The following is a 26805-nucleotide window of genomic DNA, read 5'->3' as shown; positions in this document are numbered from 1 at the left end:
AACTCAATAATTGCTTATTAACTTGAGAAATAATTGAGGGACGGTATTTATCCCTTAGATTAGAACTAAACCGGGCCAGTGGAATACTGTGGACGTTTTAATGATACTATATTGGTGAGTTACTATGACAATATTTGTTTACAATGTATGCAGTACATCACTGCTATATAATGGATAGATGACAGTTGCACTTTAGAATTTATTTTCAAATGGGTATGATGTTGTTGCCTAAGAACCACAACCCAATACTCTAATCAGTCCGGAACTACTGTTCTAGACTAATCTTAACACAATATGGTAATTGAATAATGGGAATGTCTGGTAACCTATATTTCATCGAAGTTAATTCACGCAGTTTTTTTTGGTGACTTGAGCACGACTTTGGTGGGGTCCCTTCCCACTTTTCTACTTTTTTCTTTCAACCTTTGATGGCTTGAGGGTGTATCCCTCTTGAGGAACTCTTCTAGAAATACAGTAAGAGCATTAATATATGTGTTTTTGTATTTTGTAAAACTGTTTATTTACTTTGCTATTTGGGTTGCAGCACTGAAGAAGTCATATGTCTAAAATGACTTGACGAAACACGTGTTGGCTGCGTCTACTTATATGGTGGATCCTGGATTGGAAAACATTTGAAATTGGACATTAAATTGAGCAGAGCGACTTTACAAATACTGTGTTTTATGAATCAGAGTGCTCTGAAGATAATTATATGGTTATATTGCTATCCCTGATATATGATTGCCAACATGCTATGGGCAGGCTAGTCTCCCTAAAGTGTAAAGGTATTCACTTTGTGATCCTCTATCAGAAATGTGGGGGTTATATGGACATTCCTCCCACATCTTCTCCCAGCCAGAACATAAGTGGCACAAGATGATACTGATGGCCTATTACAGTGTGTGTCGCTGCCACTCTGGTTATTCAGTAAAAACACAGCACTGTTTTCAGCACAATGCCCCCTCTATTTTTGCCTGGCACTCCCCTCCACCACCCACAAGATAAATTCAGCCACCCAGAGGGCCCGCCCCCAGTTTAAAGATCTATGCTTGACATAGATGAGTGCAGGATTATTTAGATTTTATGCAGAACACTAGCATATTGGAATTCTTTTTGTTTTCTTTTGTTATTATTATTTGTTACTTTTTAATTTGCATACTCAGTTTATTCTTAACGATTTCATGTTTTTAAGCAGTTTATTCTTTTTGGTAGTATTTTTCTATTCTCAGTTAAAAGATGAATATCCTGAGTTGAATTAACGATGGAACGTGTCTGTTCTTTCTCGGGACTGTCAGATTCGTTCTTGGGAATAACCCCTTTCCCTAGCTGTGCACTGGAGGTGTATATATTTTACTTGTTCAGATCCAGTTCTACACGAGATCTCAATTAGCATGAAGCGGTTTTGTTCTTTTGTCTTGGGAGCACAATAGAGGAGTCTGCAAACATGTGGCAACAATTATTAGTAGGAATAACTTGGGAGCTCAACGTAATTTGTGTTCCCATGGCTACCCCAGCTCTCGGGAAATAAGAAGAAACCATTTTATCTACTTCTACTTATTAGCTTCTTTTAGAGCAGCTTATTTATTTATTTATTTATTTATTTAGTTGCTTGTATAGCGCAGGACTCGACCCCCGAAGGGGTATCTCCGCGCTTGATTCGCCATATGTGCATCAAAAACAGAGCTCTAGGAAGGCATTTGAAACTATGCTGTCAGGAACAAATGTGTCTTAAGTGTTCTCCTAAATTTAAGATAGTCGGTAGTTTGTCTCAGGCCGGGGGGAAGTTTATTCCAAAGGGTAGGGCCCATATAGGATAGGGCTCGCCCACCCTGCCGTGCCTTTCTGACCGTCGGGATCTGTAGCAATAGTTGGCCGCTGGAACGAAGCAGACGTTCCGGGTTATAGATGTTAAATTTTTCAGTCAAATATTGAGGGCCTGAGCCAAACAGACTTTTGTGTATGACACAGCAGATCTTAAACTTGACCCGTTTACGAATGGGCATCCAGTGGAGTTTTTCAAGGAGGGGGCGAGAAGGCGTTCTAGGGGGGACATTTAAGACCAGTCTTGCCACGGTGTTCTGGGCCACTTGCAGTCTGCTGAGTACCTCTTCATTAGCAGACAAGAAGAGGCCATTACAATAATCTAGCCGGCTGACTACAAGGGCCTGGACAAGGGTCGTTCTAAAAACGTCCGACAAGAATGGAAATACACGCCTCAGAAGTCCTATCATCCGAAAAAAGGACCCTGTCACCTGGTTTGCGTGCTCTTTTAACAGCAATCCCTGGTCCAACCGAACACCTAGGTTCTTCACTGTCTGTTTAGGGTCGGGTACAGGTCCCAGATCGAGTAGCCACCAATCCGGAGACCAAAGGAGAGGAGCTTTCCCGAAAAGCATGACCTCTGTCTTGCCCACATTACATTGTAGGCAGTTAGAGACCATCCAGTCAGACACTGCTCTCATTCCCTCCGCAAAAGAATGTTTGATTGCGGGAGTGAGGGTCTGGAATGGAAACAGAAGCTGAGTGGCGTCAGCATATGACACTGGCGTGAATCCATATATTCTCACAATGTCAGCTAAAAAGGCCACATATAGATTGACTAATGTGGGACTTAGACATGAGCCCTGTGGAACCCCTTGGTGAGCTCCCTAGAAGTGGAACGGTAGGGCCCAAGCTGACACTTTGTGAGCGGCCTCAGAGAAAACTCTCAAACCAGGACAGGGCCAATCCTCCAATCCCCACCTTCTGCAAGCGGCCGAGAAGAATATCATGCGAGACCGTGTCGAAGGCTGCTGACAGATACAACAGCACCAGCTTGATGCTCATTTGTGTGTGCAACAGGAGACTAAAGGAGTGACATATGAGAACATATATGATCTTCCTGAGTCTCATTGAGACTTACCAGTGACTTCGAAACCAGAGAAGAGGAATGTACTGATAGTTGATAAGAACCATTGTCCAAGACACGTGAAAAGGCTGCCTCTTTAGTTGTGACATATATGACTAGCAAAACTGGAGACCCATAGAATGATACTTCTAAATCATCTTGTGTTAATAAAGGGACTTGAATATTAATAGGGTGGCCTAGAAACTGAACTCCCCTTGATAGAGCATCTTCACTTGAAAATATCAGCTGCCATAGAATTAGCCACTATATTCCTATAGCACTAAAAGAGACTCCTGGCATCTTCTGTCTACTGTCTGCAGAGAGGGCCTGTTACTATCTTCTAGGAGTTAAGAAAAGAGCGTGCTGCGGGGATTGCCGGAAAGCGTTTCTTCAGGTTTTATTTTTTCAACTGGTTAGATTGCAGCCCCAAACGTGTCTGTCACTTTAGTCTGTTTCAAAATATAGTCAATTTATTTTTATATTTATTGATCATTTTGTTGGTACGTCTGTCATTTTCTTTCTTCTGTCATCATTGGTTTAAACCTCTGCCTGCTGACTCATTCTTGATCCACATTTTTAATCAACCAGCATATCATGCAGTCACTGAAATTGTCATAAGTATTGTTACAAACCCCCTCCTCAACCTTCCTAACAGCACTTGCGCCTGGTTGGAACAGACTGTTATGCAGCTTGCTCAAAGCCCTTGGCATGCTTTTTTTTAATATGGTTCTATTCAACCATCGCCTCATCCTACTTAGTGTGTGCTGCCCATCTCACTGCCGCAGTGCATTCACAGAATTCAGTATTTGCTTAGCTCCCCTGCCTTTCACTCTGGAGAACTCAAGATTAAGATTGTTTTTCTGCTGGTGTCACATTTCTGGAACACCCTGCCACTCTTTCTAACCTGTGATCTGCCCCTTACTGGAGCACCTTGTAAGTAGCCCTCAAACCAACTCCCTGCAACCTGAGCATTTTCTTCCTAAACCCTTCCTCCTAGAATTGATGTCTCTTGCATCGAGTTCTTCCAGGCGCCTGCTGCTGTGGTCTTCTAATTCCTCGCTCACTCCCTCCTGGGCACAGTGTTCTGGTCCCCTCCTTTGCTATTTTCCGATGTAATGTGATACATACAACCTCTGAACCGCATTACTGTTTGAACGCTCTGATTGCAAATAAAATGCAAAATAAATACAAACTGTATAGTGCTAATGCTGGACTTCTAATTATGGGAACCTTTTTGTTTTGACTCCTGGTTTCTGATGCCGATGGCGCTTCTAAACACGTAGATCCTCAATTGTGCCTAAATACTGCCAGTTTGTAGTTGTTTTGCTTGTCCTATGAGCTTGGCTGTGTAATGGTGTATCTTGTGTGTGTTGTCTTTGCTGGTAGGCTTGACTTCAGGCCTTGTGGATGATTGTAGACTATTGTTCCGGTACAATGCTTATTTGTGTCTTGCTGCTGTTGCTTACTTACTTCAGTGCATTCCTTTTGAAAGCATCTGATTGTGATCTAGAAACAGTTATTCTTCGGAATGTAAAATATGTAAGCTGTTTCTTGCTGTGGTTTACTTTCGCTCTTATAAAAAAAGAGATCTGCTGGTGTGATTTACATTCCTCCCACCTTCTCGGCCCTGCTGGTTGTAAGAGGGGTGGTGGTGCAAGCTGGTGGGGCAGTGCCACTAAGTGCTGTCTCATCGCAATGCAGACTGCTGACCGTCGTGTCACTGGACACTGGCCAGGGTTATGTTGCTGAGTTGTCTAGCAGTTGTTGAAATGATATGTGGAACCCACGTCCTCTACTTTAAATGCTATTTCTACAACCGACCTTGAACTGTGTCCTTCCCAGAGATAAACTGGCGATTTGAATCTGGGCAAATGCGATTGGAAACTGTGCTTTCTCCTACCCAGGTTTCACATATATACATTATGTGTAAAACACTGGTGAATTCTCTCCCTCCTCTTTCACTACTGAAAAAATCCCCGTAAACTCCCTCTTTCGTTACTAACTCTCTTTGAAATACATTTATCACAGACACAGAATGTAGAGACCAGGGCAAAACGTAATTTGATGTTCAACTAAGTAAATTATGCAAATTTTCCTAACTAGCAGTAAGGAAAGTTTTAAAAGTAAATTAAAGACAACTAGGTGAATAATTCTGTAGAGTCAGTCAAAGATTTATGTTGGAGGTGCCCCTTCTTGCACAAAAGCAATCCTGCCTATAAGACAGGCACTCATTCACCATCGTACAAGGGTGCCTGTGTTGGCTATAGGCTGCCAAAACGGCTCAAGAAGAAAGGATAGGAATGTGCTGGGTTCTATAAATACAGCACATTCCTGCCCTTTTCCTGTGACACAGGCCAGCGCATCAAGGTGACTTGCAGAGCTGGTCAACGCCACAAATTTCATAAATATGCCCCCTTGTGTTTTACAGGTGACACTCTATTGACCAATTCTGCAAACAGACTCTGCGTCTTCCAAGGCGAAGACGCTCTTGACTCTTGTCAGTCACACTCCACCTGCCTGACATCAGGCAATCCAGTTACCACAACGCTTCCACCTGTTTGCAAACAACGGCTTGGCAGAGGGCAAAAGTGGATGGTGTAAGCTTTCTGCTCCAATATTCCAATATTTCTTATTCTGTACCTCTCCCTTTTTATTGAGAAAAGTCTGCCCTCATTGGGTGAAATGCTCACTAGTATTATACACTTTCTGCAGAGGGCTGTACTCGTATTTGAATGCCCTCTTCTTCAATTATAGTCTATGGTCGCAGGAGAGTGGTTTATAATTACGGAGTGGGCATTTAATGGTCAGTAAAGCATCATTGCACATGTACCCCCCTGCCTAGCTATGAAACCCATCAAAGAAGTGAAAACAAGATTTTAAAGGACATAACGTATGTAAATAGACATCTCTAAAACTATCCAACTATTTCTCAACCCATCTTATTCAAGAAAATGTTTGGCAAACATCCAGCTTTCAAAGCAGTACTGTAAGATGTTTCATTTAGCAAGCCACTGTTAAGCGACTCGTGTTTATACCCAAATGAGAGCAAGCCAATGAAGTACAGAGCAGACTGACGCCTAGGAAGCCAACATTTGATTATCATTGGCACAGTGCTGAGCACAGTTCTGATCCCAAAATAATTCTGTCTTCTGTCCAGTCTCTTCTTGTTAGTTTATTTGAGGACTAAATACCTCTAAGTCTGGGATTTATTCTTTCTTATGGCCTTGGTGTACATTTCCGTTTATTTCCTTGCACTGATGTTATAACTTCTATATCAAAACAAGAAAGTGCAGAAAGCTAAATATGCTTCATACCTCTTTTCTTTTTCTTTCAGCCATCCCTGGGAGACGGTAATCAAGGCTGCAATGAGGAAGTATCCCAATCCCATCAACCCCTGTGTTGTGGGCGTGGACGTTCTGGACAGATCCCTGGATAACCGTGGCAGGTTGCACAGCCACCGGCTCCTCAGCACAGAGTGGGGACTCCCAAGCCTTGTCAGAGCGGTATGTGCTGTTGTGATGGTTTACATCCTTTCCAGATTCAACTAATAGGAAGACGTCTCTCGTGCCCCGCTATATGTGGCAAAGCTTATTTGGGGTATACAAGCCGTAACAATACCTAATTTATTTTAGCATCTGTGGGAGCTAGTTACAAAGGTAAGTTGGTCATACACTTAAGCTTGTGGCTAAATGCACCCTTTCTACATCTGCCAAGAATTCACTGAGGGATTTCTGGCAGATACAAGCCCGTTTACAGGAGCACATATCGCCATCAAGAGTGTGAAGATCTCCACAGTCGTAAATTCACCAAAGGTGTGGGAAAATGGGTCTTTCAATATGTGGTTGGTCTTGAAAGTTTGAGTATGCCCACAATAATTGAAGAAGGCTAGTTTGTCAATGTCCACAAATGTGGAAGTTTCCCCAAGCACGATCAAACCACTTGTGAAGTTGCCAGGGATTTACTACAGCACAGGGCTGGGGTGCAACTCTCCATCCAGGGTGGGAAGGGGAACGGATCACCCTGACATTTGGCAGGGGTGTAGGGGAAGGGCGTTCTCTACATTGAAATCTATTTTTATCAATGAGAATTTAAAAGGGAAAATGCACATTTTTACTAGGGAATACATTTCTTATGTACGGTGTTCTCTGCTACAGAAAGAATGGAAACAAAGCGTAGCTAGAGCTTGTGGCGCCCGGGGCTATACCTCAGATTGCCGCCCCTTTGGGGGGGGTGCTGGGGAAAAAGGACGGTGAGCACTTGAAATAAATCCCACCGCACAGCCCAATAGCCCGTTGACTGTCAAAAGCAAAACCTTTTATTCACAGCTTTTTTGTAGAATCAATCAAGTGATTTGCATCAGCTTTTAGCTTGTTTACTGCAACAAGTTCGCAAATAAATCTCATAATCACCCCCCACCTGACTCAGCTGCTTAATAGCCCTTCTTCAGCCTCTGTGGTGGTATTTCAACCTCAGAATGTATTCAATTTTGCAGTTTTCCCAACGTTGCCTTTAGACAGTGGCATCATTTCTAACTGACAATCGATTAATTAGATAATTATGATGAATGGGAAAACTTAATATATGCGTGTAAGTTTATTGATATACATACACTGGCGAGTCCTAGCTTCCTTGGATCACTTGTCTAGGATTATGGAGCAGGTCAGGCCTTAAGCACTAGTATGCCACAGTTGTTGTCAGTCAATAAAACACAGTTATGAAAAAGTCAGTGAACAAGATTGTACAGCCAGAGACATTCTTTGTAAAGGGAATAGCTTTTTAAACGAGCGTCGTCTAAAATGCGCGGGCAATAAATGGATTGAAGAGCATTTCAAGCTCTGAATGTATCACCTGAAACAGGTGGAATAAAGCTGGTGACCCTGCAATACAGGAAATAATGAGAACGGTGTCATTCTCTGCTCTCCAGTGGCAGTTTCGCAGAGGGAACAGTGAATGGGGTGTTCTGATTGTTACAGTGCTGGGCAGGACAGGACCAAGGTGTGCACTGCAATATGCATTCTTAGAGGAAGCAACTTTGGTAATTGAGACTGCAACCGAGAGCTCCCTAAACCGCGCAGAGAAGACATTTAAGCATTTTAAGGTGACCCCACACAGCTGTGGGCTGCACATGGACAGCGTCGAGAACCCCCGCACACTGGTTCCAGCACCCTGCATTAACAGCATAACAACATCACCTGGGGCGAACATACAGGGGCCTCACAACCTTTGAGTGGGGTCCCTATTCAACCCCAGGCCAATGAACGAATATCTGTGAGCTACTGGAGAATATGGGCCCCTCCTGACATCCTGCATGGGGTGGTCAGCTGCGTCACACCGCCGCTCCTATTTTTATTTATATATACGTTTTTATATAGCGCTGACTTTACCCGAAGGCGTTAGAGCGCTTCACAATAGGAACAGTAATGATACATGAGGAGAAAATTACAAGTGAACAAATTACAAAAGCAGACGTTAAGTTACATGAGGTAAAAGTGACAATTGTGAGCAAACAAAAAACACGAGGTAGCAAACAGTGCATTACAGGAGGAAAAAGTGACAAGTGTGCAGGTTACAAGAGAAAACAAAGTACAATTAGAGGTATAATACTGCAATTTATGCTAGACACTCAGGCACAAGAACAAACGTTACGTAGGCAATGGTGGCACTTGTGCAAGTATCAAAAGCCAACAAAATGTGAGGGGTAGCAAAGTGTGTTACAAGAGAAAAGTGGCGTATGCATGTTACAAAAGAGTACCAAACACAGGTACAAGGATAATACTGCAATAAATGGCAAACACTCCAACCACAAGAACACAATGGGAAGGCGCTTCCATAGTCATGGAGTCCGACGAACGTTGCCACATACTTGGGCGTCGTCAAGCGGCCCCTGGCAGCGCCCACTAGGGGCTCTGGACGTACAACTCAGCCTCACCTTGTTGTACTGTATGTCCGGCGGCCGCTGCAGCCGAGAAGCTGCGGACCGGATGGGGCAGCCGGGAGGCCCTGGAACACAGTCCCACGAGCCGCGCACGCTACAACTGATAAATGATTGACCGCCCCCTGGAGGACTTTGAGCGAGGCTGGGTGTGGCCAACAACCACAACGGTCGGAGCCGAAGAACTGACGAGGACGTCACTAACACGGCGGCGGGACTTAGGCCGCACCCGCGCTGCAGCCTGCACACTCCTGACCTGCTTTTAAGTTTTAACTTCAGCAGGCAGGCACAGTGCAAACGCGGGCCGCGGCACTGGAGGCCCGTTGCGGCCGTCTTAATAATTTATTTGGGACACTGTGCCTTGTCATTCCCAAGAATCCCAAATAAATTATAAAGGCCGCCGCGGTCGCAAGGGGCCTCCAGTGCCGCGCGACCACAGCCGCCTCAAAAATGGTGCCGCCTGGGGTGGACCGCCACCCCCCCTAGCTACGCCAGTGTGTAGGATTTATGTACTTCCCAATGGAATCTCGATGGAAACCTGGTGAATGCCAAAAAGTCATACTTATCCAGTATTAGGGGTGTCTTTCATAGATTCACATGCCTGAATCATTCCCCGTCGTCGAGACGGGAGCCTCCGGTACATAAAAAAGTAATGTCCTATAGACATACATAGAGAAAAGTAGGCCTAAGGGCCTCACCTTAGTAGCCTATCTCTGTCCTTTTGTAAAAAGGACCAAGAAAAGTAGGCCTAAGGGCCTCACCTTAGTAGCCTATCTTTGTCCTTTTGTAAAAAGGACCAGACTCTTAGAGCCAGCCAATCAGCTAACACCTCCTTCTAGAACCTTCCTGTCAGGAGCCTCAGTCTCTCAGATTTTCTACCGCACGTTGTGCTAAGGGAGTCTCCTCTGAGCTCTGCTCAGTTTTTGTATTTTTCACTTCCCTAAATGACTTTGTTGTCAAGGATTCTTCTCTACTATGGATTATCTTCAAATACATTCTTTAAAGAAAGGTCTGTTAAGGAGAAAGGGTTTGATTTTAGAGCCTGTGCATCTTGACCCAGGAGGCTGCTCTGCTCTGTTCCTCACACTGACCGCATTTGCTGCCTATACCGCAGGCCAAAGACTGCAGGGTATGTCGCACTTTGTCATGTACGTTTTTTGAGAGATTGTGAAGGGCGCTTTTTAATGTGGTTAAGACCAGAAAGGAGGTTTTTATTTTCTCCAGTTACTGTGATGAGGCCTTGTCCTCAACGTCTAGGAGACCTCAAAAGAGAAGAGAATCTCCTCAGACTCATTCCTCAGGGGAACGTCCTGAGAAGGCCCTCAAAAAGACCACTCATGGGTTTTTTGGGCGCAGTCCTTCTAAATCTCTTCACTCTGTGGAAAAGGAGAGTAAAGGATTTGCTTTTGCGGAAAAATCAGGTAAAAAAGACGACTTCCGAGCCGTCAAACTCACCTCCTCTGGTCAAGGGACCCTTCAAAAATATGTTTTCATTACCTCCTGAGGTAAAGACTTAGAAGCCAATATCGTTTACGATGGCCTCATCTACGATGGCCTCGTCTACGATGGCTCGTCTACGACGGCTCGTCTACGACGGCGTCTACGATGGCCTCGTCTACGATGGCCTCGTCTACGATGGCCTCGTCTACGATGGTTCGTCTACGACAGCGTCAACGACGACAGCGTCGACGACGACGAGAGCGTCGACGACGAGAGCGTCGACGATGGCCTTGTCTATGACTGCTCATCTACGACGGCCTGTCTGCGGCGTAGACGATGGCCTCGTCTACGATGGCCTCGTCTACGATGGCCTCGTCTACGAAGGCTCGTCTATGACAGCATCGTCTACGGCGTCGACGATGGTCTCGTCTACGATGGTCTCGTCTACGATGGTCTCGTCTACGATGGCCTCGTCTACAATGGCCTCATCTATGACAGCATCGTCATTGTCTATGACTGCCTCGCCTATATCTGCTCGTCTACGACGGCCTGTCTGCGGCGTCGACAAGGGCCTAGTCTAGAATGGCCTCGTCTACGATGATCTCGCCTGTGACTGCTAGCCTACGACAGCCTTGCCTACGATGGCCTCATCTATGATGGCCTCGTCTATGACGGCCTCGTCTATGACGGCCTCGTCTATGACGCCCTCGTCTATGACGTCCTCGTCTATGACGTCCTCGTCTGTGACGGCCTCGTCTATGACGGCCTTGTCTATGACGGCCTCGTCTATGATGGCCTCGTCTACGACGGCCTCGTCTACGACGGCCTCATCTCAGACGGCCTTGTCTACGACGGCGTCAATGGCCTTGTCTACGACGGCGTCAACGGCCTTGTCTACGACGGATCGTCTATGGCTTCGTCTAGGACGGCCTGTCTGACTGCTAGTCTACGATAGCATAGCCTATGACGGTGGTCTCTTCGACGGGCTCGTCGATGAGGGAAATTCCGCCAATTCTGGAATCTCTTATAATGTGGTAGAGAGGGCTGCTCCACGTTTTAAGATCTCAATGGCCTCTCAAGAACTGGACTGCTTCTTGTTTGACTTCAAAGAACCTCTCATGAAGGCAGTAAGGTCAATACTGATTATCGATTACCTATAGTCAGAAGGGGTAAGGGTCATGCAGAACCCCTCCTCTGTATCACCGGTGAGCCCTCAGTTGGATAAGAAGTATAGGGCGCCACATACAGCACCGGCATGTTTAACAGGACATCCTAAGCCGGTCTCCGTAGTAACACAGGCGGCCCAGAAGATCTCAAGGAATCCTTCGGGCCCTTGGTCGCTTCCTCCTAATAAGGAAGGAAAAAGAGTGGGCAACATTGGGAACAGGTTTTCCTCAATGTCGACAAGGACGGTAGAGGCCGAGAACACCCTAAGGCTCTTGTGACGCAATCATAGACAAATGTGGGCACACACAGCCCCATACATGTCGGAATTGTCAAATTCAACCAAAGAGGATGTAAAAAGGATTCTGCTAGATAGTTAAGCATCGGCGTCAGAAACTATAGACTGCACGATTGATATCGCTATGACAGGGTTCCGTCAGTTGGCTGGAGTAGCAGTCTGGCGTCCTCAAGGACTGCTCTGTCCGTCCTGAGGTGCAAACAAAGATTTTGGACATGCCATATGCTAGCCAGTTACTATTTGGCACAAAAAATTAACGAAGCAGACAGTGCGAGAGCTTTACGCACTCTTCAGTATAAGAACCAATCCTTTAGTAGAAAGGGAGGAAGAGCAAAGTCTTCCTACAGAAGAAATTAGCAATGCAAGTCTTCCTGCTCTTCAGGCCAGATTAGACCGCAAGACCAACAGCGCTATTAACAGCAAAACAAGCAATCCTCCTTTGGTAAGTCGTCCTTTCAATATAAAGGACAGCGGTAATAACAAAAATATATGGCTGCTTCTTCAAGAGAACTCTATTTTGCTGTAGAAATAAGCAATGGAGAGAGAACCTCCACCTCAGAAGGGAAAAGGGTTTGAATCCCGCTTCTCTTTGATCCAGAAAAAAGACAGGTAGTGGAGACCAATCTTGGTCTTTAGTGCCCTCAACACATTTCTAAAGAAACAGTGGTTCCATATGGTAATCCAGGAAGTCTTGCAACTGCTGGAATAGCAGAATTTTTATGGCGTCCCTAGACCTACAGGACGCTTACTTCCATATCCCAATTCACAGGAATCGTAAAAGGGACTTGCAATTTGCAGTAGTGGGCAGGCACTTGCAGTTTCGTGTTCTGCCTTTAGGGCTCAAGTCTGCACCGCGCATATTCACGATATGTCGTTCCCCGGTGGCGGCATATCTCAGGCATTGCCATCACCAAGTCTTTCAGTATCCGACGACGCATCCAGGTCTTCCAACTCCTGTTTAAAGCTTTTCGATTGCTTGGGTCTCACCCTCAATCAGGAAAATTCAGACCTACAACCTTGTCAATGCATCAGTTTCCAAGGTGCAACCCTGGACACACGGTCAGCAAAAGCTTTCCCATCCAAAGAGAGGATGAACGAGCTCCTTGCACAAGCTGCTATAGTAGCCTCGAGGAAAGTCTTGACAGTCCGCCTCTTCAAATCCCTCCTGGGGATGATGTCATTGTGTATCCTCCCGTTTCCTCACTGTTAATTACGAATGTGGCCTCTACAGGAGGCGCTCTCAAAGCAGTGGGTCCGATGCACAGGGTCATCAAACGACCACATAAAAGTGAATCCTCAGATGGTCGGAGCCCTGCAATGGTGGTTGTCATCTCAATACCTGTCTCAAGGCTTGTCATTCCTGCTTGTCATTCCTCCACCTTCCTGTTGAACTCAACAGGACCGACAACACTATGACGATGCACTACTTGAACAAGCAGGGAGGAACGCGTTCGCTCATGCGATCTCGCGAATCGCAGAACATTTGGAACTGGCTTGTACTCCACAGTATAACATTAAAAGCATAGTATGTCCCAGGCAAGGACAACGTCATGGCAGATGCTCTAAGCAAACAGAGGTCTCTGTTCCACGAATGGGAACTTGACGCGGAGATGGTAGATCACATCTTTTCGAAATGGGGAACACCGCAGATCGACCTATTTGCCACCAGGGAGACCGCCAAATGCCTAAACTTCGCAAGCTGGCATCCCCAACCAAGGTCACTCGGAAATGCTTTTTCCATCGATTGGTACAACGTATTTGCGTACGCTTTTCCACCATTTCCGATGATACCCAGGGTTCTCAGGAAGATGAAGGCGGAGCCTTGCACACTGATTCTAATTGCCCCGTTCTGGCCGAGGCAACACTGGTTCTCGAACTTTCATCGCCTCTCCATCCAGACATCAATCCGTCTGACACAGCATCCGAACCTGCTCACAATGTCCAACAGGCAAGTACAACATCGGAACCTGCGATCGCTCAGGTTGTCGGCCTGGCTCCTGAGCACAGAGAGTTCTGTCACTTAGACATTCCGCAAGACTGCCGAGATGTGCTGGCAAAAGCGAGAGCGGACAGTACTAACAAGACTTACTCGTTAAAATGGAGTGGCAATAGCGAGAGCGGACAGTACTAACAAGACTTACTCGTTAAAATGGAAGTGTTTCTGCATGTGGTGCTTAGACAAAGGCTTGCGACCACTCCACGTTTCTCCTGAACAGCTATTGCCATATCTCCTATACTTGGCACAAACGGGCCTGGCACACGCCTCCATAAAAGTACACTTGGCGGCTATCTTACGGTTCACCAGGACTTTCAAATCACCGTCCCTTTGGTCCGGCAGGCTCATCAAACAGTTCCTCAAGGGACTCTATAGATCCTTCCCAAGACCAAGAAGGGTCCCACCCACGTGGCACCTCAACTTAGTCCTCAACCAACTCATGAAACACCCATTCGAGCCCATCCATCGGACGGACATCAAATACATTTCATGGAAAACTGCTCTACTACTTGCTTTGACTTCAGCAAGGAGAGTCAGCGGGCTACAGGCTCTTCCCATCCTGGAGCCGTTCATGTAATTTCAACAGGACAGAGTGGTCCGGATGACTAATCCCCAGTTTATCCCGTAAGTGCCTTCAGACTTTCACCTTAATGAACCGGTTTTGCTACATTCTTTCTTCCCAAATCCTTCCACCGCAGCAGAAAGAACACTACATTCATTAGACCTCAAAAGATGTCTAACATTCTACATCGACAAAACAAAGAGCTTCAGAAAATCTTCTCAACTATTTGTTGCCTATAGTAGACCGAGGATGGGTATGCCACTATCTAAACAAAGCATCTCAAGGTGGATATCCTCGGCAATTTCGGTCTGCCATGACAGGGCCGGACGGCTGTTGGACTCCAAGGTCAAGGCTCATTCCACCAGAGCCATGTCCACATAAGCGGCACTATTTGCTGGAGTGCCGATTCTGGGCATATGCAGGGCGGCGACATGGAAGTCACCGCACACCTTCTCCAGGCACTACTGCCTGGATGCTGAACTTATGAAGGATGCAGCAGTGGGCCAGGAGGTGCTTCGCCATCTATTCCAGTGAGGTGAGCCTTCCAACATCCCGCCATCCGTTGCTGGTATGCACATCTCTTTTCTTTGTTATATACTAATGTATACTGATGTTTCATAGTCACATGGTAATAAGTGTATTATCTAAATGACTGTTATAACATGGTTACATCAGAAATGTGCATAATGTATTGCTGACTACTCTGATTCAGGCATGTGAATCTATGAAAGACACCCCTAATACTGGATAAGAAATGCGTTACTTACCTGTAACAGCAGTTATCCAGTATTGGTGTCTTTCATAGATTCACATGCAACCCTCCCGCCTCCCCTGGAAGGACTCACTTATCTCTCTAACTGTATTACGCCTACCTAGCTTGGTGCGTACGAAAATCTGAGAGACTGAGGCTCCTGACAGGAAGGTTCGAGAAGGAGGTGTTAGCTGATTGGCTGGCTCTAAGAGTTTGGTCCTTTTTACAAAAGGACAAAGATAGGCTACTAAGGTGAGGCCCTTAGGCCTACTTTTCTTGGTCCTTTTTACAAAAGGACAGAGATAGGCTACTAAGGTGAGGCCCTTAGGCCTACTTTTCTCTATGTATGTCTATAGGACATTACTTTTTTATGTACCGGATGCTCCCGTCTCGACGACGGGGAATGATTCAGGCATGTGAATCTATGAAAGACACCAATACTGGATAACTGCTGTTACAGGTAAGTAACGCATTTCATCTGCACCTTCACATGCAAGCCTGTGGATGCAGATGTACTACTTTTGCATGGCTAGGGTCGCCAAAATTGCTTCTTGTAATGATGTAGTTGGCCACATTCTGATCAACAATATCATTTTAAAACAATACGTGGCTTGTGCCATTAAGCTCTGTTTTGAGTTATCCAATAACATGTAGATTTGCAAAATACGTATTTACTTTATTTCTTTATTGAAGGAAGGTGAGTTTGGCTGGGCCTGGGCATTTACTCAGTTGTGACATTTGAAGTTGTTTGCCACAGGTGGCCTGGGCCCACCACACCTTGGACCCTAAAATTGATTCTGAAATACTCTCCTTTAGCTCTTGACTCTCTAGAGCAGTTAAATGGCAAGAATGTTACGTGCCCCAAATCAAATATGGAAAATGGACCAACTAGTTGCAGTTATGTTTTATAATACAGTCGACCCATCACACCTCAACGCCCCAGTGCTTACTACAGTAGTGATAGTTGCACCCCTGAGTTATAATGGGTAAGGAGGTGCCGTGTTACAGAAGGAATTGACCAGCAGTTTATTGAGCATGCTGCAGGAAGAGTGGGTTTTCAGATCATGTGTGTTGCAGGCTTAATGAATCGACAGTTACTGTGTCTCATATCATGTGTTGTGTTACTAACAGTGCATGTGGGTCACCAGTGGTTTAGATTGGCTGTGCCTGTGAATTTCGGGCAGTTAAACTCTGGTGCCTACATGTCAGTAGTCCAACGGAATAGCAGTGTTTGTGTCACAGGCATGTTGATTCTGCAGTGCCTCGCAGGAGCAGTAGGTTTGTAGTGCAGGTATGCCACTGCAAATTAACAATATCCACGTGTTGGTACAGGAATGCCCCTGCTTGCTAAATAATCGTGTACCCCTTCTCTGAGTGTCCAATTCTATGTGAAAGTGGTATTTTGGCCATGGCATCGCACTAATCGGTTGTGTGCCCAGAGGCCTAGGATTGTTTCTGGTAATGCGAGGTAGGGAAACTGTTCTGTGACTTTGATGGGTACACAGCACATGCCTTCATAATCGGTGTAGAAATACTGCCTATGCTGTGGGTGAATAAAGTCAAACAGATTTGGTAGTGTATTAACTTTTTGTGACTCAGTAGTGTGACCTGGCCTTTTTCTCCGTGTACGGTAGAGCACTCTCCTGTACAGTTCTGTGATTATACAAACCCCCGAACCCTGTGCTGTCATTCTGTGTATGTTGAGTGTGTGCATGCGCAGTGAGTGTAACACCTCTAAGGTAGTTTAATGTGAGACACATTTTTTATGGCCCCTGGTGCAGTGCAGCATGTGTTGGAGCTTCCCCTAGACAGCATAAGTGTATTATTTGCATTCCTGTGGCAGAGGAGTAGAGATCCAGGCACTGAGGTGAGGGAGGGTGGAAATATGGCTATCTTAACCCGCTGGTGCTACTGACAGCGAATAAACTCCCACATGCTTCCAGCCCTATCTTCAAGAATACGAAAAGTGCCCTGCTTTAAATAGACAACAAAATGGAGAATAGGGTAAAGAACTCAAAATGGGAATTCCTCTGGGCCAACAGTAAGTTCAAATATAACGGTCAGTGTCTTAACCTCGAAGCATGGATGGAGAAAGGCATCTCGCACCCAGCTCAGCTAAAGGAGGAAGGTCAACCCTATACTTTCAAAACACTGAGAGAAAAACACAATCTTCCGACAATCGAGTTCTACAACATTCTTAAAATCAAGACAGCCCTATCAAAAGCCAAACTCTCACCAGCCACGCCCTCAATCATGCAATACATCAGGAATTTCATAAATAGGTCATCAAGTATCACACCTCTATAAGCTACTCCACCCAAACACCACCAAACTCAACGAAAAAACAGCTAACTACTGGGTAAAACAAACCGAGACCCCACTCAATGAGCAGGAGCTAGCTCTCCTTTGGGCTTCCCCTTCATGTAACAAAATTATGCCAGCACTATCACAAACAAAATTCTGGCTCCTCCACAAGACCTTCTGGACCCCGCCCGGTTAGCCTCCCTAGGACTCAGAGAGGATAACCTATGCTGGAACTGCGCCAATGAAAAAAGGGGATCTAGCGCACCTTGTCTACTACTGCCCCAAACTCAAAAAGTTCTGGGAGGAAATCTTTGACTTCATAAAAAATGCGCTGGGGTGCACACTAAGCCTGGCATTTCCTCCCTCACCACCGCTTTCATAACCGCACATCTCCCAACACAACAAGACAGATACCTCCTAGACCTCCTTCTGACCGCAGCCGTTAAACTGGTCCTGGCCAACTGGAAGGATACTGCTAAGAAATCATACAAATGCTGGTTTAACTGGGTGACATACCTCAGAGGGGCATAGAGCACTGCCGTGCGAAATTCACCCTGGAGGCCACCCACCAGGGGGATGTGGAAGTCACTAGACATTTTCCTCGAATGCTATAATCCCCTGAACTCACCGGGGTCTCCCCGGGATGACAGCACACCCACACACTGACACAAACCCAGACTAGGCTCTGAGCGAAGTATCACATCTTGTACCTTATCACTCTCTTCTTCCATCTTCTTCCTATCCTATCTCTAATTTTCCCCTGATAGACAATACAGAGAGTTCCAGCTGGACGAGTTCAAAACAGCACCATGCAATGTTAGTAGTGCCAACTACGCTTTCATGTAATTCTTGCAACATGTATGTTCACCTGGAACTCTTAATGACAAGGTGAATGTACCTGTTTTGTGAAATAATAATAAAAAGTACCTTGAAATTAAAAAGAAATTCAATGAGAACAGTGTTAGCAAAAGCCTGCTGATTAGCTCTTCATGAGCACTACCATTTGTTAGGTGGTAGGGCTTGGACTACAGTTTCTTTTGTTGAAGGTGAGGAGGTTTCTACGCAGAACCTGCTTTTTTCTCTGTTTTTGATGACTGCTTCAGGAATGCTGATCAGACTCCACTGTGCCCTTGTTGCGGACACTCTTGTTTGGATCCAACCTCATTCCTACCTGTTTTAAGAGTATTCATCACCTTGCACAAGTGCTTATCCTGAGGAAATGCCATCTAAAAGAGAACCCACCTAAACTGGTTCTAAAAACTTGACTATTGACCTGCATTCACTATATGGAAAATGTATATAAATGTGGGATCCAAACTATGCCACATTTTTCCATTTTCAAGTTCTTCTTGCCAGAGGAAGGCAGTGCTCCACAGAGTACCTGAAGACCTGCTGTGCAACCAGTAATGGTGTTTGCATGACAGCTAATTTCACAGAAGTGTGGCGGACATCACCCGAAGTCTGCACAATTTGCTAGAGAAGCTGAAGATCTGCTTAGTGCCTAGAAGCCTGCCTGTCTGCTAGGAAGAGAAGGAAAGTTGCCTTGCAGGATACAGACTATCCAGGAGAAGATCAGTTGTGTTCCCAGCATTCCGAGTACCCAGAGGTTGCTGATGCTGTTAGGAGAGAAGCCGACCAACACATGTAGTGAGGGAATCCCCTGCGGTCCCAACACAGACCCCATAGTGGACCGCATACAGAAATTAAGCCTAAGAGGTTACCCTGTGCTGTCCAGCGTCCCTGTAACACCCATATGCCTGGTACTGCTTCTGCTGCGCAACTCCAAGTGAATTGCATCTAAGAGCTGCTGAAGCAGGAATCTGATCCCGGACAGATGAGCACTTTGTTTAATCCTGGCCTAAAAGCTGCAATTGCCCGCAACGAGCTCCATTCATATCCCAGCCAGGAGGCTGCATCAGCCAGGCAGGCACCCACTGAACAGGACTGCAGTGCTGCTCACCCACTGTATCCTGAGTGAAGCTGCCACCACTGTATCACGTTACTGGATTTGCCACTGAAAGCATCAGCCAAAATAATGTTCTCCAGGGCATGACCACAGCAACATGAGCAGGTAACAGGGCGTCACATACAGACAATGTTCTGTAGCAGAACATTTAGCTGTGACTTATATATTCCAATTTTGTGTACAAACTGTTGAACTGAACTACAAAATACTTTGCATGACTAAAGATCCAGTTAACTGCACCTGTGCCTAATCTATTCCTATGCACATGCTTGGGGTGGAGTTCCATACACACTACAGTGGCTAGTAGAACAGGGAGAGGGTGCCATAAATGGCGTAAATGCTTATCTAGGAATCTTAGGTGGAATAACAACACCGTAACTGAGTCCCATTGAAGTCTGTGGTATTATTATGTTTTGCAGTATTATTAAAGTACTTTCCTTTTTCTAAAGTAACTCACTGTAGCTGTTCTTTGACTGTTGTGTTCTGATATACTTCCCCCACACTTTTTCCCTTAAAAGCCTCTGATTTCACAGAACTTGGATCGTCAAAAGTGGAAAAGGTGTGCTTGGCCTAGTTTGTAGATCCATAGTAGGACAGAGCCCAGGACACCAGTGGCAAAGTACCTCAAACACCACAGCAGGGCCAGTAGACCCTGGCTTCCTTGTGCCCCCCACCCCCACAAACCGACTGAAAACCCATGTCTTAGATGCAGTGGAAGTTTGCTCCCCAGTTTTGCTATACGTCAGCATTGCATGATCTAAAAGGTATAGTGGCAGAGAAGAACCTGTGTGTCCTGCAAGGCGTGGATCATTAGCAGGGAGAATAGGCAAGTAGTGCCTTTTGGGCTCACTTTCATGGTGAATCAACCTTGATTTTGGGTCACAGGCATGTTTGATTCACGTGTTGCAGTTACAGTGAGATGGCAGTGCCTGTGCATGTTACATACGGAGTGGGTAGCAATGCTTGTGTTTGTCAGCAGTGCTTTTATAAGTCTCATAACAGTGGCTTAGCAGTACATGATATGGGCAGGCACAGTGTGTGTAGTGCTTGTGTATTTTATAGGCACTGTAGTTTATTGGTGCCTGAGTATGTAGTAAGCACACGGAGTCAGCACTGCCTGTGTATAGTAGGCCCAGTTAGTCTGCAATACCTCTTTGTTGCCTGGTTGGCTGGTACAGAGAGCCTGAGTATGGTGCAGGTCAGTGGGTCAGTAATATCTGGATGTTGCAAAACTTTAGTTGCAATAGAGCCAGTGGCTTCCTGGATTTTCAGAGACACATTGCTTCGGTGGCTCCAATGGGCCCATGACTGGGTGGACGTCATGCCTGGTGCTAGACCTAGAGACGGCCTTTGACTCTCTGGGGTGGACGTTCATGTTTGAAACGTTACCGTGTTATGGCATTGGAAGCCATCTTTGGCAGCTGGTTTAGCTACTTTACACTGAACCATTGGCCAGAATCAGGACGGGCCTCCTGATGTAAGAGCCAATAAAGTTATGCAGGGGCACCCGCCAGGGTGCCTGCTCTCCCCACTACTCTTCTCCCTAGCGATAGAGCCACTGGCACTCACGCTTCGAGAGTGGAGTGGTGACTGGGGTATCGCCCTGCCGAATGGAATCCATTCCATTTCTCTTAAAATGGATGATCTGCTTCTCTGTCTCATGGATGTGCATTCAATTCCTGATGCAATCACCTTGATGCTTAACCACTTTGCTGATCTTCCTGGCCTGAGTGTCAACTGGGTTTAGTCCTGCCTGTTCCCCTTCGCTTCTGCACTACTAGACCCACACTTCATGCTCAACGGGACGCACATAACTTGGCAACCCACCAGATTGTGGTATCTAGGAATTCTGGTGTATGATTCGCCTATGGACCTATTTGACAGTAACCTTACACAAGCCACTTACATCTCTGAGGGGCACAGATAACTTTTTGGCGGATGCCGCTGTTATCTGTAGCAAGTTGCATAGCCCTCATTAAAATGGTTGTCCTCCCCCACCTCCTATATTACTTTGCCAACCTCACCCTTTATATTCCAGCACCCTTCATTTACTCTCTTGAGAACCGAATGAGGGAATTCATATCGACCAATTCTCGCTGCAGGGTGTCGCTCTCGAAATTATACTTACCCAGAGATCAGGGTGGGCTTACGGTACCAAATCTCGAATATCACTACCTCGCATTCCAACTCAATGTGTAGCTAAATGGTTGGCAGGCCTACAGCTTGCTGGCACAGCAACAACAATGCCTGCCTGGTGCCTGCCAAACACCTGTCATCTGTTCCACCCTTGCACATAAGCGCCAATACCGGATCTGTGACCCCCTATGCTCTGGCAATGGTCCTGCTTGGTACACCCAGGGGCCAGATCACCACTTCTTCAGCGGAACTAACTGCCTGGTACGCAGTAGGCCTAAACACTCTGGGGGACCTCTACAGAGACAGAAGTCTCCTACCATACGATTCCTTGATTGAGGAGCATAGTCTAGCACCTGGCCTTTTCCTCCTATACAACTACCTGATCGCAGCATTGGGGAACAGGTGGGTGTAAAGAAGTTCAAAGGTGGATTTTAAGTAGAATAAGTATTTATTGTAGAATAGGATCCCATCCACAGGATAAACAGTCACCAGTAGCAAGGTCCAAGCTCAACTGCCTGGATACTCTAAACATCACAACCACAGAATCTGTACAGAGCATTCTAATGCATGTGGCAACCTGGCAACAGGCTGCATAACCAAGATGCCCAAGATGCCACACATCTCCCTCCTTATAACAAATAACAATAAACAGAAAAAATTATTTTACAAAGTCATTAAAACGAGTAGGTATACGTGTAATCCTTGAAGATTTCCTCGCGATGACAGGACCAACCACAGCCCAATGAGATGAGGAAGCTGTTGAAGGTTTCTTTGAGATGAAAGAACCAATCACGGGGCGATGAGATGAGATACCTGTAGGTGAAGAACTTGACACAGGAGATTTGGAATTGTCAACAAAGTCTTTCTTGATCACCACAACCCTGTTCAAGTTCCAAATGCGATGATCAGTTGTTTTGATAGCATTACCTAAAACCTTGATGACCTGAATAGGCTTAAAAAATGAAGCAGATAACATCTTGTTCTTCTTACATGGCTTTCTTATGAGAACCCAATCACCCACATGCACCACCGTGTGCTTTACAGAATTTCTCAAATCATGAATCCTTTTCCTAGCTTGTAACAATTTCTCCTGACCTACCTTACACTCCTCACTTCCAGTTGAAACCTTCAGATGTAAATCATTTACCCAAGGCGGGGTAACCAAAGTATTGGAAAACCTACATCTGAAGAGCTCAAATGGTGTTTTGCCCGTGGTGGCATGTGGTGATAACCTGTAAAGCTTAACCTTTTCAAAAACATCTGATCTCCAATCTGAACCTGCAGATTTAGACATTCTAATTGTCTCCTTGAGCACACGGTTAAATCTCTCCACGGTGCCATTCGTCTCTGGGTGGTACAGAGAAGATTTTTTATGTTTAACACCATGTTTAGACAAGAATAATTCCATCTCCCTAGAGACAAGTTGACTTCCATTGTCCGTCAAAATGATGCTGGGAATGCCATCCCTAGCAAAAAGTTTCTCCAAGAAGAGTATTAAATGCTTGGATTCTATGCCACGAGTGATAGCAATCTCTGGCCATCTCGAAAAGAAGTCTATTAAAACTAGAACATACCATTCAGACCCCGCTGAGTGTATAGGCCCAAGGATATCCAGGCCAACTTCTTCCCAAGGGCTATTTGGAAGTGTTCTGATAATCATGGGCTGGATTTTGGGCTTCGCTACCTTCTCACTCAAAGCACACTCCATGCAGTCCCTAACTTTCCTCTCAATTTCCAAATCCATGCTGGGCCACCAGTACGATATCCTCAAATTCTCCTTTGTCTTTGAAATGCCATGTGCCCACTATGGGCTAGTGAAATGAGCTCACTCCTAATAGATATCGGAGGAACCAACCTAGTACCTCTGACAAGTAAACCGTCATGTTCAGATAATTGGCCTTTAACATGCCAAAATTTCTCCAATATGTCTCCATCTTTTGGCTTGACCTTCCATCCAACCTTGATCAATTTCAAAATCTCCATAAGAGCCAAATCTTCCTGTGAAGCCTCCAACCATTTACACTTATCAATGACACCCTCACCAACTGAACAAACCATTTCATCCTCACCTTCCAAATCCTCCTCCAGATCTAAATCTTCCTGAGAGACAAGACGAGATAAGGCATCAGCTACCTTATTTTCAACACCTGGTAGATACTTAACCTCAAAATTATAATCCTGATTTTCCTACAACCCATCTTGTAATTCTACTGGAAACAGCATCAATCCCTTTGGTTTTTAAGATCTCACATAACGGTTTGTGATCAGTTCTCACTTCAAAAGTACTTCCCCACAAGAAGTTTTTCTATTTTTTTACGGCCCAATAGACCGCTAACGCTTCACGTTCTACCACAGAATATCTTAGCTCTGGACCCCTCAAACTTCTTGACAAAAACAAAATGACTACCTCACTCCCTTCAACCTTCTGTGTTAAAACTGCCCCTAATCCTTTTAAACTTGCATCTGTTATTAGAATAGATTTCTTCTCTGAGTCAAAACTATTCAATTTGGGGGCATTGTTCAATTTTCCCTTCAGGACAATTAATTCTTTTTCACATTCGTCACTCCACACAAACTCAGATCCTTTTTTCAACAACGATCTCATGCAAACACACAAAGAAGCAAAACCACAAATAAACTTGTTATAGTACTCCGCCATACCTAGAAAGCTAATCAATTCCTCTTTGTTCTTAGGAGAGGACATCTTCATCATGGTGTTAATCAGACCAGCTTTCGGTGAAATACCATCTTCCGAGATTGTGTGACCAAGATAATCTATGGAGTTTTTCTTAAATTTGCATTTTTCTAATTTCACTGTTAGACCAGATTCACACAAACGTTGCAACACACCAACCAGTCTTAGGTCATGCTCCTCATCACAGCTCCCAAAAATCAGGATATCATCTTGGTACACTCTCCCACCTTCCAAACCTTTTAAGACACCTTCCAAGGCTCTTTGAAAAACTGAGGCAGCTGACACCAGCCCAAATGGAAGCCTCACAAAGCGAAAAGTGCCAAATGGTGTTACAAAAGCGGTCAGATCTTTGGAGTCTTCATCAAGTCTTATTTGATGATAGGTGGATCTTAAATCCACTGTGCTAAAGACCTTCGCCCCTTTTAACAACATTAACATGTCTGTAATTTTAGGTAAAGGGTAGTGATCTAGCACCACACTCTTATTCAATTCTCTAAGGTCTATGCATAGACGAAGAGAGCCATCCGATTTCTTGGCAGCTACAATCGGAGCGACCCATTGGGTTGCTTCAACCTCTTCTATGATACCCTCCTTGACCAATTTTTCTAATTCCGCTTTAACTTGATCTCTAACAGTAATGGGGACATTACTTACTTTACAGCAAACCGGTACAGCATCTTTCTTCAACTTAATGTGATGATCATAGTTCTTCAAACAACCCAATTTTTCAGTAAAGACAGTAGGAAAATTCTTTTTTAAGTTATCTGAGAAGGACTCATCACAATCCTGGTTTATATTGACAGAATTCGTGTTAACAAAGGGTAAGTCCTTTAAGATGATGGGGGGAGAGGAATTTGGATCTAACATCACTCCCAAATCTTTTTGAACAAACCAACTCAAAATATTGTCCCCTTTTTGTGAGATATAGATTTTTGAGTCATTGAGTCTCTCTTTGTAATTAATGTTTCCCCGGAAGTATCCTAAAATTTCCATAGGTTTCCTACCATATGCAAGTGGTTTTATATCTGGACGAAACATCTTAATTTTAACTTGTAAATACTTCAGATAAAATTCCTTTGCCACAATGGTGATTTTTGCACCTGAATCAAATAATACTTTGACAGGATGACCATTGACTAAAATTTCATCAATAGGACAATTCTTTGGTTGAGGACCGAAAACTACTTGAACCAAAACTTGGCCACACTCAACACTCTCATCATAATCACTTGTGTCATCAAAATCATAATAGATCTCATTAACCTTGCCTTTGTACTCCCTTCCCTTGCAAACACTAGTAAAATGTCCCTTTCTTTTGCACTTGCCACAGGTAGCTTTCCATCCAGGGCATTGTCTATCGTTTGCAAAATGTCCCATTTTGCCACATCTAAAGCATTTCACTTGTGTAAAATCGAATTTTTTATCTGATTTAGCATTGAGAGGTTTGTTATTAGCTACATCTCTCATACTACCTCTCTGGTTAGCATTTTCTTTAGTAGCATTCGGGGTCTTTACAAGATTAACAGTACTATTGTTTTTACTTTCACCATTCTTTTTATGACATCTACACATTTAATAGAATGTTCAATCCTTTTTGCTATGGTAATCACATCATCTAAATCAGGTTCATCTTTTTGCCATAATTCCTCTCTAACACGCTCAATGCTACAACCTAGCATGAACTGATCCCTTATTCTTTCATCAGTAGAGGCAGCAAACTTGCAAGATGATGCCAATTTTCTTAGCGCAGTTATATCATTCTCTATGCTTTCTTCTTCATGTTGTAATCTGCGGCCAAAATGATACCTTTCTAAAATAGTAGATACTTTCGGAAGGTAATGTTTATCTAACATAGCAATACAAATTTCATATTCATTAAGATTCCTATCTTGTATTTCTGGCAGGTGATCAAATACTTCCTGGCCCTCTGACCCTAAACAGTGAAATAATAAAGCTGTTTTCCTTTCCGCACTTAAATTGGTGCCATAAACTTTTGCATATCTTTCAAAGACTTTACACCACTTTTTCCACCTAATGGTAGGATCCCCAGGAGATTGTAAGAAGAACGGAGGAGCTGTGACATTCTGCATTGTGTGAACTGAGACAACTGAGACAACTTTACATAAAATATATACTGGTTTTCAATAAAAATGAATGGCAACAGTAATTTGTATAACATATAATATTATGAAAGCACTTTAGAAAGTAGACATTGAGTAAGGATTAAAAATATTGTGTTTTTTTTTTTAAAAAAGAGTCTCAGTATCTCTTGCCTTTCTTAAAATATTTTGAGAGAAAAAACAAACACAGTCTCAGTCCTTTCTTTTGAACATAAAATGAATTACCCAGTTTGATATCTGTATCACCTGTTGTCCTGTTGTTGCGCGATATTTCTGTGGAGAAAAGCACTTTGGATTGAAGTTCTAACTAAAATCCGAATCGTGACGAATGTGCTGCTGTAGAAAGGAAATTAAAAGGAAATTACTTGAATCGTGACGAATATGCTGCTTTAAAACGAAAATGGCTGCCACGTAATTATGTCATGACGCTCAGGCGTGATGACATTAAAGAGAAGGCTGTCCGTGAAGAAGCTGGAGCCGTGGCATCGGTGAGGAAGAACGCCGCGCTCGAGCAGCTGTGGCGTCCGTGAAGAAGAACGTGGTGCTCGAGTGGT

The 26805-nt window shown here is 44.6% G+C and overlaps 1 protein-coding gene across 1 annotated transcript in view; it reads left to right on the top strand.

The window, feature by feature from the left end:
* PRELID3A (PRELI domain containing 3A) overlaps positions 1 to 26805 on the top strand; it is a 310018-nt gene that overhangs the window by 83867 nt on the left and 199346 nt on the right. Inside the window, exon 2 of the mRNA XM_086965588.1 lies at positions 6222 to 6390. Coding sequence (XP_086821714.1) covers positions 6222 to 6390 — 169 coding nt within the window. The remainder of the gene's footprint in view (positions 1 to 6221; positions 6391 to 26805) is intronic.

The sequence above is a fragment of the Lissotriton vulgaris genome, chromosome 4_1, assembly GCF_964263255.1.
Source record: "Lissotriton vulgaris chromosome 4_1, aLisVul1.2, whole genome shotgun sequence".
NCBI classification, from domain to species: domain Eukaryota; kingdom Metazoa; phylum Chordata; class Amphibia; order Caudata; family Salamandridae; genus Lissotriton; species Lissotriton vulgaris.
The sequence above is the reverse complement of the archived record's forward strand: the minus strand, read 5'-3'. Positions and strand labels throughout refer to the sequence as shown.